General features: G+C 41.9%; 1 protein-coding gene across 6 annotated transcripts in view; it reads right to left on the bottom strand.

Moving 5' to 3' along the window:
• LOC144683562 (neuron navigator 1-like) overlaps positions 1–20,515 on the bottom strand; it is a 725,427-nt gene that overhangs the window by 43,946 nt on the left and 660,966 nt on the right. For all 6 annotated transcript variants that reach the window (XM_078546698.1, XM_078546702.1, XM_078546700.1 and 3 more), the window contains 2 exons: positions 15,649–15,746; positions 10,343–10,438 (listed from right to left, as the gene is read on the bottom strand). In XM_078546698.1, the coding sequence (XP_078402824.1) occupies positions 10,343–10,438; positions 15,649–15,746 (194 nt within the window). The remainder of the gene's footprint in view (positions 1–10,342; positions 10,439–15,648; positions 15,747–20,515) is intronic.

Raw genomic sequence — 20,515 nt, 5'->3', positions numbered from 1 at the left:
ACACAGTTTGAAGTGATCTCTGGGCCAATCATCTGGTATAGGGAGGTCACTGTGTCCCTAGAGAGGTGGAGCCTCCTTCAGCACTGGACCTTCAACAAGACCAGGTAGCTGGAGTGCTGCCTCTAGATTCTGGCTGCAGGATGATGTCATCTACTACAGACCCTTCCGCCTCGCAATTCCTGCTGGCCTTGCACCCCATGCGGCTGTGTCTCTCTTTCCACAGGTCGTTCACTGGGATGCTGCCTGTGGACACCAGGTCTCCTCTCCCTTCCAGTCCCCCTCTTCAAAGGAGGTCCCTCTGGCAGATTATTCAATCCACATTTGCTGGAATACAGATGGCACAGGGTAGTGCGCTGAAGGGTGCACTCAGCTGAAAGCCTCTGGGAAAGCCTGTTAGCCGAAGAGTTCTCCAGAAAACACAGGAAATGCAATGAATTGAGAAACCACCTATAACTCTTACCTAAACTCCTGCCTACTCACATTGCCACAGCTCTGGCCGACTTTTATCCCACCCTTGATTGAGTTTCAATGTAAAGCATGATGGCCGCCTGGCCATGCGGCCTGCGCACTGACTGCTAAATTGCACAGGCCATGTAAAATTTCATACAGTTGCCTTTTTAATGGACTTAATTGTCCGTTTAATAGTCTGCGGGCGTACTTCCCACTCCCAGGCACGCCTGCCGACTGTAATATGGCACAACGGCGCAATTACATCAGGAAGCATGCCTGATGTTTTCTCGTGCGACTTGACGCGAATTCAGGTCGGCCGCGCGGCCTCTCCTAGAGTGTAAAGTTCTGGCCATGATTTTTGGGCCTTAAACTCTAAGTCAGCTTTCTGTTTTGTGGTTAAATCAATAACAACTTTGTCTTTGCTTCCTATCCCAACTATTGGAAAAACTCTGAAATCAATGGTTTTTTTCTTGTTACTGTACCAAGAAAACATCTCGAGTGCATTCTTCAAATTGAATTATTTAATTATGTCCCCCAAAACTAGAATTCATAGAATCATCGAAACTTATTACACAGGAGAAAGTCATTTGGCCTGTCATACTTGTGCTGAATCTTTGGAAGAACTGTTGTGATCTGTACTGCACCCCTGCTTTTTGCCTGTAACCCCATAAGTTCCTCACTCTTATATACCTGTCTAACTCCCTTTTAAAATTATTATTGGGATCAAGCTCCACTGGCTTTTCAGGCAGAGTGCTTCAGACCCCACAACTCGATGAGAAAAAAAAATTCCCATCTCTCCTCTAGATTTTTGGCCAATGGTTTTAAATTTAATCTGTTTATTGACCCACTCACCAGACAGAATAGTTTTTCCCTATCTAATCTATCAAAACCTCTCATCGTTTTGAAAACCTCTAATATGTCACCTCTTAACATTCCCTGTTCCAAGAACAGTATTAACTTTTCTAACTCTCCTCAGAGCTGAAGTTGCTCATCCCTGTTAACATTCTGGTAAACCTTCTCTGTACCCGTTCTAAGCCCTTTACAACTTTCCTGAAGTGTGATGCCAGAATTGTCCAAAGGATTCCAGCTGAGGCCTAACGAGTGTTTTATGAAGTCCAAGCATGTTCTCTTTGCTTTTACATCCTTCATCCTCTTATTTAAAAACCCAACTAATTCATATGCTATTCTAACTACCTCATAACATTTCCTGCCACCATTAAGGATTTATGGATATTGACACTAAGGGCAGAATTTTGCCCTTGGTGGGCAGGCGGGCCCCACCTGCGGGCAGACAGCCGACCCCCATCGCTGGAACGGGGCCCACCACCATTTTGAGTGGGCGGGCCAATTAAGGTCAGCGGCCTTCTCGACAGGAAGCGCTATGCACTTCCTGTGCGGGAGAGGGTGGGGAGGGAATCCCCAGCTGTCACGCATGCGCACAAAAGAGCCCACTGCTCCCTGAGACTAAGTGCTATCTCAGGGAGATTAGTGACAGTGTACAAAACTTAAAAAATAGAAAATTAATAATATTATTAACATGTCCCCTTCATGTGACAATGTCACACGAGATGGGACATGTTAATAAATATCACATGACATTTATTAAAGTTTTTAAAAAGGAACATGAAACCTCATCCCGCCAGTGGATGAGGTTTCATGTTTTATCAGAAGGCCGCTGGGGCTCCTGGCCTGCACGCCAGCCTTAAGGTTGGATGGGCAGGGCCTGTAATTACTTACTTACCCTGTCAATGGCCTCAATTGGCCATTGACAGGTTGGTGGGCAGACAGTGAAATCAACTGTCTGCCCGCCTTCCTGAAACTTTAAAGGGACCGGGATGACGTCGGGGGTTCCTCCCGATGCCATCCCGCGTCATTTTCCCGTCGGTGAGCGGGCCCCACCCCCAAATTGCCTACGGGAAAATTCTGGCCTAAGGCTCTATGCTCATCTACATGTTTCAAAATTGTGCCATATACTGCCTTTCCATATTAGCCCTCCTGCAATGCAACACTTCACACTTCTACAAACTGGACTCCGCCTTCTATGCTTCTGCCCATTTATCATCCTGCCTATGTCAGTCTAAACTATGCAACCATCCTCATCATTACTTACTAGTTGTCAAGGTTTGTATCATCTGCAAACTTTATAATGCTGTTCCCTACACCTGAATCTTAGTCATTTATAAAAACTGGAAAGAGTAATGAACCCCTGCAATCTATCTCCCTGTGTAAAGAGCAGCCATCCATCACCACTCAGCTCCCTGAACCAATCCATATTGTTACTTTCCTCTTAACTCCATGGGCTTCAAGCTGCATAATAAACCTCCTGTGTAACACTTTGTTGAATGCCTTCCAAAATTCCATATTATTACATTATCTCGACCAACCTTCTTTGTTATCTGATCAAAGAATTCAATCACATTATTGAGATGTAATTTGTCTTTTTCAAATCCATGTTGTCTTTCTTGATTAACTCATGCCTTTCCAAATGGAAGTTTATTTTGTCCCTGATGATGATTTTCTAGTAACTTCTCCACCACTAATGTTAGGCTTGTCTGTGGTTTCCTATTTATTCCTCTCCCCTTTCTTGCATAGTGGTATAACATTATCAACCCTCCAGTCCACTGATATTACTCCTGTATCTAATGAGGATAGAAAGATTGCGACCAATGGCTCTGCCAATTTGACCTTTGCTGCTTTCAGAAACCTAGGATACATTCCATCTGGACCAGGTGACTTACCAAATTTCAATAATGCTAATTTTTTTTGTAGGTCTTCTCTATTACTAACCCGCCCATAGCTTCCATTTCTATTTTCTGGTAACTCTCACATTATCTGCTTCTTTTGTGAGATAGATGCCTAATGCTCTTAAAGCTTTTACCTTCTCCTCTGTCTTTATATAAAGGTTTTTCTTTCAGTCCTTAATAGGCCAACATTTTCTCCTAGCAAATTGCCTACATGCTACATGCTTTCAAATCTTTTTAGGGTTCAATTTAATGTTGCCCGTTAATCTTTGTTTGTAACCTCTCTTTGCCTCCCATGTTAACTTTTTCAATTCCCTCCTGCACTTTTCATAACCCCCTAGGTTATTAACTGAATCTTTCTCTTGAATTTTGCCATTAGCCTCTTTTTTCCATTCAATTTTGTCATTATTTCAGGGTACATTAGCTTTGCTTTCCTTTAAAGGAACATGTCTAGTTCCTATCACTTCCCTGAATTCCCTGCATCGCTCTCTTACTACTTTTTGCTGGAATTTTCCAACACACCGATGGCATGTCCCTTCTCAAATCTCTGAAATTAACTCTTCCTCAGTTGAGCATTATTTCCTGGTCTCTTTCCATTATTATTCAAAACCAAATGATGCTGTGATGTTGGTAGTTTTAAAATCAATAATTTTAGAGTGGCTTGACCATTTTGTAGTCTCATTCAATGCGTTATTTAATACATTAAGCCTACGTGATCAGAAGCCATTTTGAATTAATCCAGGAGACATTGTAAAATTAACCAGTTATTGCATGATTGAAAAGCAGCCAGGAATGATATAAGTAATTAATCAATAGATGTATTGGTAAAGGCTGATAGTATAACCTGTAACAGGAAGTCTGTAATGTTTTATGCTTTGCTATATAATAACACATAATTAACACATGATTTTTATTTTAAATATATTAACTGAATATAATTAGATGTAAAATGATGGTTCTCAAGCCAGTCTAGAAAGATAAGGCATGCTAAATTCGAAATCTTCATGACCTTGGGAAGTGTGATGACGTGGCAGATGAGGTGTGCCAAGTGGACCAAATCCACGAGGGGAACTTTTTAAAAATTTGTTCATGGATGTGGGCATCATTGCTAATTGGTTAATTTAACTGTCTGCTGCCCATCCCTTATTACCCTTGTTCAGAGGGCATTTAAGAGTCAACCACATTGCTGTGGGTCTGGAGTCACGTGTAGGCCAGGCCAGGTAAGTATGACAGGTTTCCTTTCCTAAAGGTCATTAGTGAACCAGTTGGGTTTTCTTTTATGACAATCAACAATGGCGTCATGGTCATCATCAGACTTTGACTTCCGGATTTTTATTGAATTCAAATTTCACCATCTGCTGCAGTGGGATTCGAACCCTGCAGCATTGCCCTGAGTCTCTGGAATACTAGTCAGTGACAATACCACTATGCTACCGCCTCCCCTTGGTTATGCTATCACAACGGTTTTGCAATTTTTATTTATTACGAGATGTGTGCACTGAATTCAGAAGTAATAAGTCCACCAAGACATTTGGAGATTTTAAAAAAGTAAATTAAAATATTTATTAACAAAATATAAAAGAGTTCAAGCACATACATAAGACTACAATTGCTCACTATTATAATAACTTCTAAAATTCATAATTAACCTGATTCCCAGTTACACTCCCTTTAAGGCAACAGTCCAAAAATAGATTTTAAATTTAAAACCAACTCAGTAACTTAACACAATACCCCGGACAGTGGAATTCCAAATGGCTTTTCCACATCTTCAGCGTTGTAAGACAGCAGACTTACGCACAAATGCTGGAGGCTTCATTCAGGCAATTTCACTCACTCCTGTTAGATCTTACATGGCCTTCTGACATATAGGCTTTCATTCTCCTTTATATATGTTTCTCTCTTTTTAATATGTAAATTCTATTGTTCCATATGTCTTTGAAACTGTAACTTCCTCATAATATAAAAACTTTCATGCTGCCACTATTTTCAGTAACCTTAGCCTTGCTTATGTGGCTAGTTGTAACAGGCTAAGATCCCTTTAAGTCCAAAAATCCTTCATTTATGTAAAAATGCAAATTCCCTTCACACCTTACATGCTAAGCCAGAATCCATGTTTACTCATTAGCATGTCAAGCACCTAGCTTCTTTTGATGATTTAAACTTGCAGTCTACTTGACTCGAAATGTAATTAAATCACACACAGACAGACACAACTACACTTATTCCCATAAACCTACTTCACAATAAACCAGAAAAACATTATGAAAATCATCATACTTTCATGACAGCAGTTACATTCAGATGGGTAAAAAAATAAGGCATCGTATTACTGTACGGGAAGGTGCTCACATGTGTTAGGAACCAATTATAGTCAGCAGACAGTTAAGTTAACCAAATATTGTTTGACAGGCTAATTTGTGATAAGAAAATATGAGTTGAGGGTATAAAGTGAAGGATTCCAGAAGTTATTTGGTTAGCACGTTATCTACAAACTGAGTGCCCTACAGACCAGAGGTATATCATCATTCCACATCTTTGGCCTGATCAACCAAGGAAGCCGAGAGAAGTCTGTTTAGTTAAGTTAAGCTTTTTCCTTTTAGTGTTGATTGAAAATTTGTTTTCTATCTTTTTAATTTGTTACATCTCTACCTTCTAATTGTCAATAAATCTTTTGAATTTACCGTCTGAAGTGTTCAGTCCTGCCTGATGATTAATTCTAATGTGAACCAAATGATTTATTAGATAATTCACAATTGGGGATTCATTGCAAATGAGTTGCACCCCATAAATCAAAAGAAACAGTGATCCAATATTAGCAAGGTGACCTCCTACTGTAGCACATTGCACTTGACCTATTTCATTTCCCACAACCAGGTCTAATGCTCTTTCCTTCTTAATCGGGCTATATACATGTATCACAATTTTTTCAATCTCCCTGCCTTTAGCACTATGTTTTTCCCTGGCTATATTAGAATAAATAAAGTCTCCTTACATTATTTTTCTATTTTTGTTACATGACTTTGAAATTTGCCAACAAATTTTCTCAAAAAACTCTCTCTCACTGTTTGGGGCTCATACAGCCCTGTCAGTAATATAACAGATTCATCTCTGTTCCTTTACTCAGATTCAGTCATAGAATCAAGGAGTATATTTTCTCTATTTAGAACTGTAACATCATTCTTAATCAATATTGCAATGCCCCTCTTGTTTTTCTTCTCTATCATTCCTAAATATTTGGTAACCAGGAATATTAAGGACCCATTCCTGACCTTATTGAGCTATGTCTCTGTTAATGCAACCATTTCATAATCCCATGCAGCAACTTGCGCCTAACTCTATTACCAAACTAGATCCATTATAGACATTGAGATAAATAACTGAATCACAAGGCAGTGGAAATGGAATGGGGCTGTAAACAGAAGTAAAATTACAAGCTTGCTTTGGGTGTATTTCCTCAAGGGAAAAACCAGAAAAAGAATGTCACTCAGTTATCTCAGAAATCCAGAGACCGTGAAAGTTCATCCTTACAAATACAATAATGAGCATAAGCTGGAGAAAATAGACTCAATGAGGGAGAAATTGTCCCATGTCACACCTGTGCTGTGAGGTAAAATTAGGGTTTTGGGGGTGCGTTTTTAGTAACAATCCCCTAGGCTTGGGGGAGGTGACGGCATAGTGGTATTGTCACTAGACTAGTGATCCAGAAACCCAGAATAATGCTCTGGGAATCAACCATTGTGGATTGTTGTAAAAACCCATCTAGTTCACTAATGCCATTTAGGGAAGGGAAGGGAATCTGTCATCCTTATCTGGTCTGGCCTACGCACGACTCCAGACCCACAGCAATGTGGTTGACTCTTAAAATGCCCTTTGAAATGGCCTAGCAAGCCACTCAGTTGTAACAAACAACGACAAAGTCACAAAAAAGGAATGAAACCAGACCAAACGGCAAACTCAGCCCTGTTGACCCTGTAAATTCCTCCTTACTAACATCTGGGGTCTAGTGCCAAAACCTCATAGACTAGTCAAGCAACAACCTGACATAGTCATTCTCATGGAATCATATCTGACAGATAATGTCCCAGACATCACCATCTCCATCACTGCCAGTAGTGGTGACGCTGGTATAGAGTCGGGAGGGAGTCGCCCTGGGACTCCTCAACATCAACTCTGGACCCCTTGACGTCTCATGGCATCAGGTCAAACATGGGCATGGAAACCTCCTGCTGATTACCACATACCACCCTCCCTCGGCTGATGAATCAGTGTTCCTCCTTGTTGAAACTCACTTCGAGGAAGCACTGAGGGTGGCAAGGGCGCAGAATGTAGTCTGGGTGGGGACTTCAATGTCCATCACCAAGAGTGGCTCGGTAGCACCACTGCTGCCCAAGTCATAAAGCACATAGCTGCTAGACTGGGTCTGTGGCAGGTGGTGAGGTAACCAACAAGAGAGAAAAATATTCTTGACCTCATCCTCACCAACCTGCCTGCTGCAGATGCATCTGTCCACGACAGTATTGGTAGGAGTGACCACAGTCGTTGTGGCAACGAAGTCCCGCCATCACATTGAGGATACATGTTGTGTGGCACTACCACTGTGCTAAATGGTTTCGAACAGATCTAGCAACTCAAGGCTGGGCATCCATGAGGCGCTATGGGCCATCAGCAACAGCAGAATTGTACTTGGACACAATCTGTAACCTCATGGCATATCCCCCACTCTACCATCAAGCCATGGGATCAACCCTGGTTCAATGAAGAGTGAAGGAGGGCATGCCAGGAGCAGCACCTGGCATACCAAAAAATGAGGTGTCAACCTGGTGAAGCTATAACACCGGACTACTTGTGCGCCAAACAGCATAAGCAGCAGGTGATAGACAGAGCTAAGCAATCCCACAACCAACGGATCAGATCTAAGCTCTGCCACATTCAGTCTTGGATGGTGGTGGACAATTAAACAACTCACTGGAGGAGCAGGCTCCACACATATCCCAATCCTCATGATGGGGAGCCCAGAACATCAGTGCAAAAAACAAGGCTGAAGCGTTTGCTACAATCTTCAGCCAGAAGTGCCGAGTGGATGATCTCTCTCGGCCTCCTCTGGAGGTCCCCAGCATCACAGATGCCAGTCTTCAGCCAATTTGATTCACTCCACGTGATATCAAGAAACAGCTGAAGGCACTGGGTATTACAAAGGCTATGGGGCCTGAGAGCATTCCGAAAATAGTACTGAAGACTTGTGCTCCAGAACTTGCCGCGTACCTAGCCAAGCTGTTCCAGCACAGCTACAACATTGGCATCTACCCAGCTGTGTGGAAAATTGCCCAGGTATGTTCTGTACACAAAAACCTGGCCAATTACCACCCCATCAGTTTATTCTCCATCATCAGTGAAGTAATGGAAGGGATCATCAACAGTGCTAACAAGCGGCACTTGCTTAACAAGAACCTACTCACTGACGCCCAGTTTGGGTTCCACCAGGGCCACTCAACTTCTGACCTCATTATAGCCTTGGTTCCAACATGGGCAAAAGAGCTGATCTTCCGAGGTGAGGTGAGAGTGACTGCCCTTGACATCAAGGCCACATTTGACAGAGTGTGGCATCAAGGGGCCCTGGCAAAAACTGGGGTCAATGGGAATCAGGGGGAAAATTCTCCACTGGTTGGAGTCATACCTAGCACAAAGGAAAGATGGTTGTGGGTGTTAGAAGTCAGTCATCTCAGCTCAAGGACATCACTACAGGAGTTCCTCAGAGTAGTGTCCTCGGCCCAACAATCTTCAGCTGCTTCATCAATGACCTTCCTTCCATCATAAGGTCAGAAGTGGGGATGTTCGCTGATGATTGCACAATGTTCAGCACAATTCGTGACTCCTCAGACACTGAAGCAGTCCATGCCCAAATGCAACAAGACCTGAACAATATCCAGGCTTGGGCTGACAAGTGGCAAGTAACATTCGCGCCACACAAGTCCATCTCCAACAAGAGAGAATCTAATCATTGCCCCTTGATGTTCAATGGCATTACCATCACTGAATCCCTCACTATCAACAGCCTGGGGGTTACTGTTGACCAAAAACTGAACTGGACTAGCCATATAAATACTGTGGCTACAAGAGCAGGTCAGAGGCTAGGAATCATGTGACAAGTAATTCATCTCCTGACTCCCCAAAGCCTGCCCACCATCTACAAGGCACTACCCACTTGCCTGGATGAGTGCAGTTCCCACAACACTCAAGAACCATCCAGGACGAAGCAGTCCGCTTGATTGGCACCACGTCCACAAACATTACTCCCTCCACCACCGATGCACAATAAAGCAGTGTGTACCATCTACAAGATGAGCTGCTTAATTCACCAAGGCTCCTTAGGCAGCACCTTCGAAGCCCACGACCACTACTATCTAGAAGGACAAGGGCAGCAGACACATGGGCACACCACCACCTGGAAGTTCTCCGCCAAGCTACTCACCATCCTGACTTGGAAATACATCGCAATTCCTTCACAGTCGCTGGGTCAAAATCCTGAAACTCCCTCACCAACAGAATTGTGGGTGCACCTACACCACATGGACTGCAGTGGTTCAAGGCAGCTCACCACCACCTTCTCAAGGGCAATTAGGAATGGGCAATAAATACTGGCCCAGCCAACTAAGCCCACACCCTGTGAATGAATACAAAAAAAATTCACCCATGCAAGTGAGCTTGCTGCCAAATTGGAAGATGGTAACTTCCAAGTGTTATTTGCTTTGAATATACTAATCTAAGTCCAAGCACCTTTTTTTGGATACAGGTCTGTTTTTCCATGTCTACTGTTGCCTATAGGTGTCATCAAAGTGATTGTAGAAGCTGCTGAGAAAAAGGTAAGTCATTCCTTTTTAAATTAACACGCATTGCATTGCGAGGTGTTGCCAGCTTGAGCTCACAGCCCTCCTACTATTGTTCTCCTCTCCCTCGACCTGCTGCTAAGCCAGCCTGGCATCTGAACGGGCTGATTTTGAGAAGGCCCCGACTGGCAAGCAGCATCGGGAGGTTTGAATAGTGTCTGCAGCTCACCGGTTTTATGTAAATGAACACTTCATCGGGTGTGCCAATTTTCACAAGGATCCAAGGGAGGCAGGTAATCATATATGGTAACAAAACAAACAAACCTTAAATAGTTGGCAGATAACTCCGTCTAACATAGTCCAGTCAGTTGTTCCATTGACTTTCGTAGAACCAATGAAAAATTCTTGCTGCTTTGTGGTCTGTTGGGAGAGAAAAAAAGTTGTACCTCGTAGTATATATATATCTGACAAATGCATTTGCTCTGGAAGTGGGGCTTAAGTAGGTAGAGAATTGAAATTGGAAGTAGATCTTTTCTAATGCTGTAACTCATGAACTTCCTGAGTTGAAAAATTGGAAATCAATCAAACAGTGACCCTTCCATCCAGGTTAATTTAAGGAACAGCAAATTCAGAGTTAAACAATAATATACCTAAGCATGTGTACTAATTGTGGACTAAAGAAAAAGATGCGATTGCAAGCTAAACTTATCAATCAGCAAGACCACCATCAATTCTCAGACACAGGTCACCCTTATTTAGTTAAAATGTTGAAGAAATTGATTGCTTTGCTGAAGACAGTGCATTTATTTTTATGTTCAAGATGACACTGTTTTCACCTCAGACTAATAACATCACGGTGTAAGGTGTAGAATCAGGCAGCCTCTTAGGGTATCGAGAGTCTATTTTCCTCGGTCTAATGCCTCATGTGCTAAGACTTTTGGGCAATGGGCAGAGAAGTATTGGATTAAGTCTGTAATATAGAGTCTCAATAGTATTTTTACTTGTTGTAAATGATAGTGTTGTCATAATGTTCCCTATCTCATTTTCCCAGGGAATACAGAGCAGTAATAATTCATCTTTGAATACCACCTGGGAGATGGTGGAGCAGAGGTAATATTACTGGATTGGTAATTCAGAGGCCCAGGCCAATGCTCTGGGTTCAAATCCCACCATGGCAGCTGCTGGAATGTAAATTCAATTAATAAAATGTGGAATTAAAAGCTAGTCTCAATAACAGTGACCATGAAACAACCCTTCAATGTCATTTCACTAATTTTCTTTAGGGAAGAAAATCTACCGTCCTTACCTGGTCTGGCATAGATGTGACTCCAGACCCAGAGCAGTGCGTTTGACTCTTAACTGCCCTCTGAAATGGCATAGCAAACCCACTCAGTTCACAGCTCAAGGGCAATTAGGGATGGGCAATCAAATGCTGGCTTTGCCAGCAATACCCTTATCCCACGCAATAATGAATTTAAAAAAAACAAGAATACTGAGCATCAGAGTAGATCGGAGAATTGATCTGCAATTTCTGACTTTCTTTTTTAAGGACAGAGCTGTATTGCAGGGTTTAGGCCATAGGGCGTCAAATCTGGCAGGAGTCAACACGCCTCAATTTCAGCAACGGTTCACTCCGATACAAGCTTTTACGAAGGTGCACCAACCAGCTTTCTGAGCCTTACATGGAGCAACCATCAAATTCTACCCACCCAGTATTTATCCAACATATTCTTACCTGAGCGGGTCAACAAAGAGCAAGTCAAGTGATTATGAAAAACATACCAACTGATTTAGAAATGGGAGGGGAAGGAGGAAAAGTGCAGACCCTCAATCTAAGTACAATGTCTTAAACCCAACATTACCATAGTCTAATTTTATAATAATCTCACATGGGGACTGTCAACTGGGTAAATTGCTCAATAAGTTCCTATTGCTTTTATTCCAGCAAAATTGTGTCACTGTTTCACCTTTCACTCCTCATTGCTATGAAGTAAAACCACAATAAGCTTTCTTGTGAATAGCCAAATAGAAGTTCTTAGTGTTTTTGCCCAATTAAATTTTCTGTTTTTAATTTGACTAGTCCAATGTGTAAATGATACAACCCAGAAGGAATAAACAATAAAAACTGGCAAATAAGAATACTGGTCCGAACTGTTTTTTCCTTCTGAGAGGGTAGATTTTAGCAAGATAAATCAAAATATATCCATAATATGAAAAATTAAAGAACCGTGGAGGAGCCAACAATGCCTATGTAATCAGATCACTAAAAGCTAGCGCACAGTTCCAAAAGGTAATCCGAAAGGATAATGGAATATTGTCTGTTATCTTAGGGGGAGGGAGTTATGCTTCAGTTTTACAGTGCTTTGGTCAGATCTGTCTGGATTACCTGTCCAATTTTGCGCACTGCGCCTCAGGAAATATACTTTGGCCTTACAGTGCAGATTCATCAGAATTATTTCAGGAATTAAAAGGATTAAATTATGAGGACAGGCTGTATAAATTTGGCTTGCACTGTCTCTGCACATGGCCCCTTCTTAATCTTCTTAACATCTTCTCCATCTTCATTGTTCCTGCCAGCAAACTTAGCTCCTGCTGTAACAACTGATCTATTAGCTTCCCCATGTACCTGCCTGTATTGGCAGCCACCGACTCCAACAGAGAACTGAGGGATGCTAACCACATCCTCCCAACTAAAGGGATGAGCACTAAATGTACTAAACAGTTAAATGCTGCAATGCAAGCACTTTTAAGACTAGTGATACAGAGACAGCTAATCACTGCAGTGGAGTTAATTCTAACAAATTGGTGTTATCGTTGTAGCTGGGGACAATAATTCCTGTCAGGAGAGTTTTTACCAGCTATCTTGAATCTATGGCCAGGAATGGTGCGAAAGTTATGAGCTGATCAGATTAGCCTACTATTCAGCTCGTGTACTGCCAGCTAATCTTGCTCGCAGAAAGGCCATAGTCTGAAACAAGTAAACAATTCTGCTACACCTAATTCCAATTGGTCCCCCACTTTACATCAAAATCCTTTTGGATAACGGAGAATATAGAAGAATGATTAATCAGGGTTCTGATTTAAATAGCACATATAAAAATTGAAACGTGGGGAAATTAATTTTTCTGTCACTCTTCTTTTTCTGCCAATATTTTTTCCCTTCCCTCCTCCTTATCTGAAGATACTAAACTCTTTGTTGGGATACAGCTTCCCAGACACTGGCTATCATAGGCTTCTTCACTCAAGTAGCAATACTTCATGTAGGAGCTAAGTCAAGCGTGTACATTTTCCCAGTTTTTGCCCCACTACCAGCATGCATTGAAGTACTGGCAGGGTAAGTTTCTGATATGCACTGGTAAAGAGTTTGAAAAACTATTTGAGCACAGGAGTCACAACAGCTGATTATTGTTCTGTCCTCACCTGACATCAATTTATGTACCCCCCTGGAGATAGCAATTAGGAGTGTCAACGTTAACTCATTTTCCTCTCCTTAACTAAGAGTACAGAGGCTAATAGTAGTGCTCACATTGCCACCTGTAATGCATTCAGCTATTTCAGCACATAACCAAAGATCATCCTATCTACAGGGGCTGGATTATATACTCCAGCATAAAAGTCAGGGGTGAGCCCATCTCCACTTAGTTGGCTTGCCCCACTTTAATTTTTTGGGCGACAGTACTTTAATTAGTATCAGACGGGACTTGCATCCATCCCACCTCATACAGCTGCTGGCCAATTAGAGGCCAATAGCTCTGCACACTGGCAGTGCCAAACAGGAGCGGTGGCCACTACTGATACTGCAGGTAGGCCAAGGATTTGGCATTCAGCAATGGACCCAGATATTGTGGTAAGTTCAGGGTCTCACTGGGGCCAGGATGACAGAGAGTTAAATATGCTGGGCTACGTGTTGGGTGCAGGAATCTTCTGCCGTTAAGTCGGAGCGGTGGCATCATGAGGCCCTTAACTGAGCATTTATTGCTGGCTTCTATTGGGCAATGAGTGGGCGACCCAACCAAAGCCTCTAATGACACCTGTAAAATCGTGGTGGGAATGGGGGTGGTGGTGAGTGGACCAGCAGCGGGCACGCCCCCCAATGGCACAGTGTCCTAATTTATGGGTCCACCCTCCTGCCTTCCAGCCTGCAGATGGCCCATAAAATTCAGCCCTATGATTCAGCTATCCATGGCCTTGACCTGTGAAACCTTTATGTTAGGAAATAGAGATAGTTTAAGTAAGTTATATTGGTATTTGTAGGTGTTAGGAATGAGTTTTAGCTTTAAAGTTTAAGTTTGATTTGTATTTCTGTATCTCTGTGTTAAAAAAGGTCAAATTGAGTGTTAGTTTCACTTTAAATAGGTGCCTGCATTTCTAATGAGGTTTTTATGACTGTTCAGCTAAGGCAAACAAACAAGAGTAGAAGAATTGGGCTGTTGCCTAGCAACAGGGGTCCAGAGAAAAAGGTCCCTCCCACAGACACAGACAGAAGAAGAGAAACACCAGCTTGTCTTGGAAGCTGTTGGGGTTCAGCTGGTTTTGAAGACCGCTGCCAAACAGAAGCCACCTAGAAGGGGCAGATAGCCAGTCCCAAGCTAAAATTGGTTTAAAGTAGCTGCCAGGAAAGACTGGAGGCAATGGGCCAGATAGCAAGCCCCAAGATAAAGAAAACCCCCCAAAAACCCAGGGGAGTGGAACAGAGGAATGTCCCAAGAAGGCCTTTTAGTCAAAAGAAGGATAGGAACCTGGAAAAGGTCCTGTTAAGTGAAGTTAAGAGTGAGGGGCAGAGAGAAAGGCTCCAAGCTTCAGATGTAAAGAGACAAAAGCTGCAGAAAGCAGGTTTAAAGCGAGAACAAGTTACAATTGGCAAGAAGGTCCAAAGAGACAACTGCAGGTCTGTAGCTCTTTACTATGGGCATGTGAAGCAGTGGTATGTTGACACTGAGACAGTGAGAGAGAGTGCATGGAGGACATCTTCAATGCATGTGGTGACCCAGGGGAGAGGAATATTGGAAGGAGAGTTCGAAACCATTGGAGGTGAACTCTTGCGGAAGGCGTCTGAGAGAAAGTGCCGGTTTGGGAGAAGGGTCCAAGGCAAGTTCTTAGAAAGTGGAGATTGGAAACCCTTGTGTGAAAGACAGAGTGCAGTGAGGCCGGTTGGCTCACAGTGTGACAGGCGTTTGTGGGGAGTTCAGGAGAGATCCATAGCATCTGGTTGAGGTGGCGTCTGTCACTTGGTTTCAGAGTGCGGTGTGCCTGACCACAGGGTGCATTTTGGTATGTGGACTGTGGACATTAGCGTATAAGATAGCTTTTGTAACTTGTGTTATCCTTACAAATCTGTATATATCTATAAAGGTGTAGTTGTTGGTGGAGTATTGTAATATAGTTCATCTTTTCTTGTTTAATAAATATTTTACTCTTTTGTTAAAAGTTCATCAGCTGACTCATGTGACACTGTTCAGTAGCTATTCTCCACGTATCTAAACAATCAAATAAAAGTTAGGATCTATCAAGCTAGCTTCCATCCTGGGATCTGACTTGTCTAGGGGTAATCTCAGCTGGGATCATAACATTTAGTAATTCCTATTCATTATATTGCAGATTTCAAATGTCTATATTAATACGCATCTTACTTCATTACACATCTGCTCCTCAGTCAGAAGGACGACAATTCGAACATTTCTTTCTTCCTTCAGGGAGGAACTAGTCACCCCATCCATTGGGGATACATCTGAATCAGAAAGAGAGAAAAATATTATTACCACAAACCTAAATCTAACAGGTGGGACCAAAGCTTCCCCTTCATTTTTATGCAACACCAATTATGTATCTATTCCAAATGCAGGGATAAGAAAACAGTAATGCTATAGAATGACAACAACCACTAAACCCAGAAAAAAATGCATTTGTTAAATTAGACTCAAATTGCCTGTAACTGACTCGATACCTTACAAAAAATCTCAAACTCCATCATTACTTAAGATGAAGGGTGTTATGCTGTGTTTTATTTAAGATTAGAAATTCAAGTTATTTTAAGCATTAAAATATAATTTCACTGGACTACTGACAAGAAGCAGCAAACATAGTTTGCAGAGTGAATTTCACACCAAAAATTAGGACAGGAAAAAATCTTTTCTGCCCAATTTAAGCTGACACAAACTCTTCAGTGAGCTTAAGTACATATTTGTTGTTCCATAATGTATTGTGTGACAATGGAGGTGAAATGCTCGCCTATTCCATTTAAATTATAAAAAGTAGATGTGTTAATAAAGTGAATTATATGTGCATAACTACTTTATTTGCTAAAGTCAAAAAAGAAAATAATTCACTCCTTCTGTAACTAAATGCAAATTTAGACTAATTTTTTTCCACCTATACATAGTATTAACTGTGGCTATGATGGTATCTATAAAAGAGTCACAGAATATTAGAGCACAGAAATAATTTTTTAACTTTTAAGTCTGTGTTGGTCTTATTCTTCATGTCAGCTACCTTGATAACCCTATATATGTTAGTCAGGCCCCATGCTTTTTATTGGGTATGTTAAGAGGTCAGTAGCATTGTATAAATCAACATTCACTGTAAAAGACTTTTGATACATAAAAGCAGAACTATTCCATGAAATGTTGCTGCATGAGGATTACAGAAATGCTAACTTCCATATCCAAAAAAAGCATATAAGTTTCAGTTGTAAAATTAACTGATCCACAAAAAATAAGCTGCCTTAACTACACCCTTTATATTTTGTACAGCAAACACTTAAACATTCAGCAATTTCACAATTAAACGATTGAGATGGAAAAGACAGATTGCACTTATAAATTAAATCCCAGAACCAAACTTTTATCTTTGCTGCCTCAGTGGAAAGAATTACAGAGCCGTAATAGAGCATGAAAAAAATCATTCATCCATTCATTTAATTGGGAGGAAAATCAGGCAGGCTTTGTATAGGTGTGCAATACTTTCCACCTGTATTTCTCTCTATGTTCCAGCAAAGTAAGCTCAACAAAGCATTCATAATCAGGCCGTCTGGAGAAAGAGATGTCTGCACATCTGTTTCCATTGATACGGTTCCATTATGAATGCCTGGCTGAGCTCTAACACTCACTAGTGGATTAGCTCAGCAGGGATCCATTTTCATAGGCTGAAGTGGAGTGTTTGCCTTGATTTATTGAGGTCTTTATGGAGGTTATCATAAGTTATTCTTTCTTTGAACTGTTTTTTTCCAATGTTTGTAGGTTTATTTGGACAAGATTAAGAGATACAAAATGAGGCAAAGCTTCTGTTATCGATAATATAATGGCTCTGTCTGACTGACACTTTTATAGGGCTATAAGAGCAGCATTTTTCCTTAAAATAGATATCTGATTTTTTTTTCATCAGCATTTCAAGTCTTGCCACTATTATTATATGGCTCAATTGTTCTGTGACAGTGCATATTAGGTGAGTGGACATGAAACGGGCATGGGTAAGATCTTTAAAACATACCTTTCAAAGGATTCCTGAATCCAGGCTATGGCCGGGATTTTCTGGTTGTTGGGCGGGCTCGGCAGGGGCGAACAGGAGCGGCTGCAAAACAGACCGCCACCTGCAATCGGGTCCCAACTGTGATTTCATGCTGCCTGGCCAATTAAAAGCCAGCCAGCGTGAATCGCTTGCTGCAGTGCTGCTGGGGTGGGGGGGGGGGGGGGTTGGGGGTGGTGGGGGAGTAAGAGAGGAGGAGGAGGGTGAGTGCGGGAGTTCACGCACGCGCATGGGTGCGTGCAGTAAAAGCTCTCTGAGGCACAGAGCTGCCTCAGGGAGCTGAAAATTATTAAAATAAAAAATAAAGAATTTTAAAATGTTAAAAACATGTCCCCTCATGTGACTCTATCACATGAGCAGGGACATGTTAAAAATTAGTTTGAATTTTTTTTTAAATCACTGGTCAAAACCTCAACCCACCCTTGGATGAGGTTTCGCTAAAAACCCAAAAGCCACCTGGCCGATTCACCTGCCCGCCAACCATAGGGTTGGCTGGGCAGCAAAAAAATTATTTTAATTATGACTTCAATGGCCTTAATAGGCTGCTTAATTGTCGGGGGAGGGGGCGCACTGCCAACTGCCATGCGTGCTCGCCGAACAAAATATCTTGCGAATGCGCGATGACATCATGATGCTCGCCCAATGTCATCACGTCATTTTACGCTCGTTCGGGTCGGGCGCATGCCTGCCTGAGCGAAATATTCTGCCCTATGGTTCACAACTCCTCTGAGATGTTGTGAACCACGTATCCATGAGAAGCTGGCCCGACTCCAGAAAAACTGTTGTGGGGGGCGGTGAGGTTTGTGATGCCCACCCCTGCAATGGAACTGGCCAGATTGGGACGCCAGATGTGAGCTTGCTACCCTCACACTTATCCCTTACCAGTGAGAATTACCAACACCTGGAAATGGAGCAGGATCCCAGAATCTGGTCCCACCCACCATTTTTAGAGGCTTCCGGAGTTGGCCCAACTTCGTGAAATTCTGGCCCTTTTGCATCCAGGAATGAAGACAAAAATGCACCCTTTACTGCAAATACTGTGTAAATTTTGTACTGAAGACTTTTGTTTTAAGTTAAATTTTAAATCCTTTTAACATTAACATGCCTATACAGGTTTTTAAAAATTAATTCACAGGATGTGGGCTTCGCTGGCTGGGCCAGCATTTATTGCCCATGCCTACTTACGCTTGAGAAGGTGGTGGTGAGCTGCCTTCTTGAACCGCTGCAGTCCATGTGGTGAAGGTACACCCACAGTGCTGTTAAGAAGGGAGTTCCAGGATTTTGACCCAGCAACAATGAAGGAATGGCAATATATTTCCAAGTCAGGATGGTGAGTGACTTGGAGGGGAACTTCCAAGTGGTGGTGTTCCCATGTGTCTGCTTCCCAAGATGCTAGTGGTTGTGGGTTTGGAAGGTGCTGTCTAAGGAGCCTTGCTGAATTCCTGCAGTGCATCTTGTAGATGGTACACACTGCTGCGACTGTGCGTCGTTGGTGGTGGGAGTGAATGTTTGTGGATGTGGTGCCAATCAAACAGACTGCTTTGTTCTCGACAGTGTCAAGCTTCCATGGTGTTGTGGGAGCTGCACTCATCCAGGCAATTGTGGAGTATTCCAACAAACTCCTGACTTGTGCCTTGTAGATGATGAACAGGCTTTGGGAAGTCAGGAGGTGAGTTACCTGTTCTTGTAGCCACAGTATTTATATAGCTAGTCCAGTTCAAGATAGCATTAAAATAGCTTTTTTTTTGCTCTTGTTCATTGACTCTGTCATTACTTGAGTTTGTTTGAATCTGACATTCATTTATACAAGATATTCCCTTTCTTACATTTAAAATTGTTTTTTTCCTTTAATTATCATTTCCGTTTCTCTTTTCTTGCTGTTCTTTTTACACATTTTTAAAATTCATCTTTATTTGAAATTTGTTTTATTCTTTTCATTGTAATTCACTACTGACCTGAGAGTGGCAAAACTCGAAAGCAAGTTGCAGCTGACAAAGTTGGGATTTTGTCACTGGCTACTTTTGCCTGTCTTTTAGAATCTGTCTTAAGAGGGAGTTCTCCAAAGGCATGTGCAATTCCACCTGGTGGCTATGTTAAATGCTATGAGAATATGGGTGGAATTGTACCCTTTCCAACATTATTAAAAAAGATTCAATACCAAGTTAATGTAGTGCCAGGAGACCCAAGTCCCCTGAGCACTTATAAACTTGACTGGAGTTATATTCCACCTGTGTCAAAACAACTTTCTAGAGGAGGTTTTAAACCACTTGGATTTATTAGGCCTGGGAGTCACATTGTGACACGACTCATCAGTTATATTGCCACTTTCACATTAATGCACACCAAAACCTACCCTGCATTAACATGAAAGTCGCAGTCAGGCTGGAATCCACTATTTAGTGAAGCCCAGCAGAATTTTGTTATAAATATCCCTTCTTTTTCTCCCTCTTAACAAAAGACGTTTTCTTTCAATTTCTCCCATTTCAAGTAATCTGCCACCACACTGGGTTTGGGGCCTGAAGATCTGCATTTGGCTTACTCTATTCCTAGCATCTCATTGGCCACCCAACAGAAAGCAGAATTGAAACATAAAGAGTCGGTAAGATCAGGCCAGCTGTAATGGCGGCTGTTCCCTTGGGTGTCTAAGAAATTGTGAAGTGACAATTCCTACATGGGATTCATTTATTGGAAATGCATTTACTGTTGCTATGTATTTTGGTCCATCCTGAAATTTGATAAAGAACTATATGCATGCAACTTTTTTCACCTTTTTCTTCAATTGAGGTAACAGATGCACTGTGGATGAGGCATTAAACTGAAGCTAAATTGACATAGACAGTAAAAGGGGAGATCTTACAGGATCCATACTCAAGTGTACATGATCGTCTAAGCAGTGAATATTGGAGAATTGGATGGGTTGGAATACAAATTGCTGCACTTCAAAATAATTCAATGCATGAAGCACTTTGAGTTATG

The sequence above is a fragment of the Cetorhinus maximus genome, chromosome 8 (genome assembly GCF_964194155.1).
Source record: "Cetorhinus maximus chromosome 8, sCetMax3.hap1.1, whole genome shotgun sequence".
Lineage (NCBI taxonomy): Eukaryota > Metazoa > Chordata > Chondrichthyes > Lamniformes > Cetorhinidae > Cetorhinus > Cetorhinus maximus.
The sequence above is the reverse complement of the archived record's forward strand: the minus strand, read 5'-3'. Positions and strand labels throughout refer to the sequence as shown.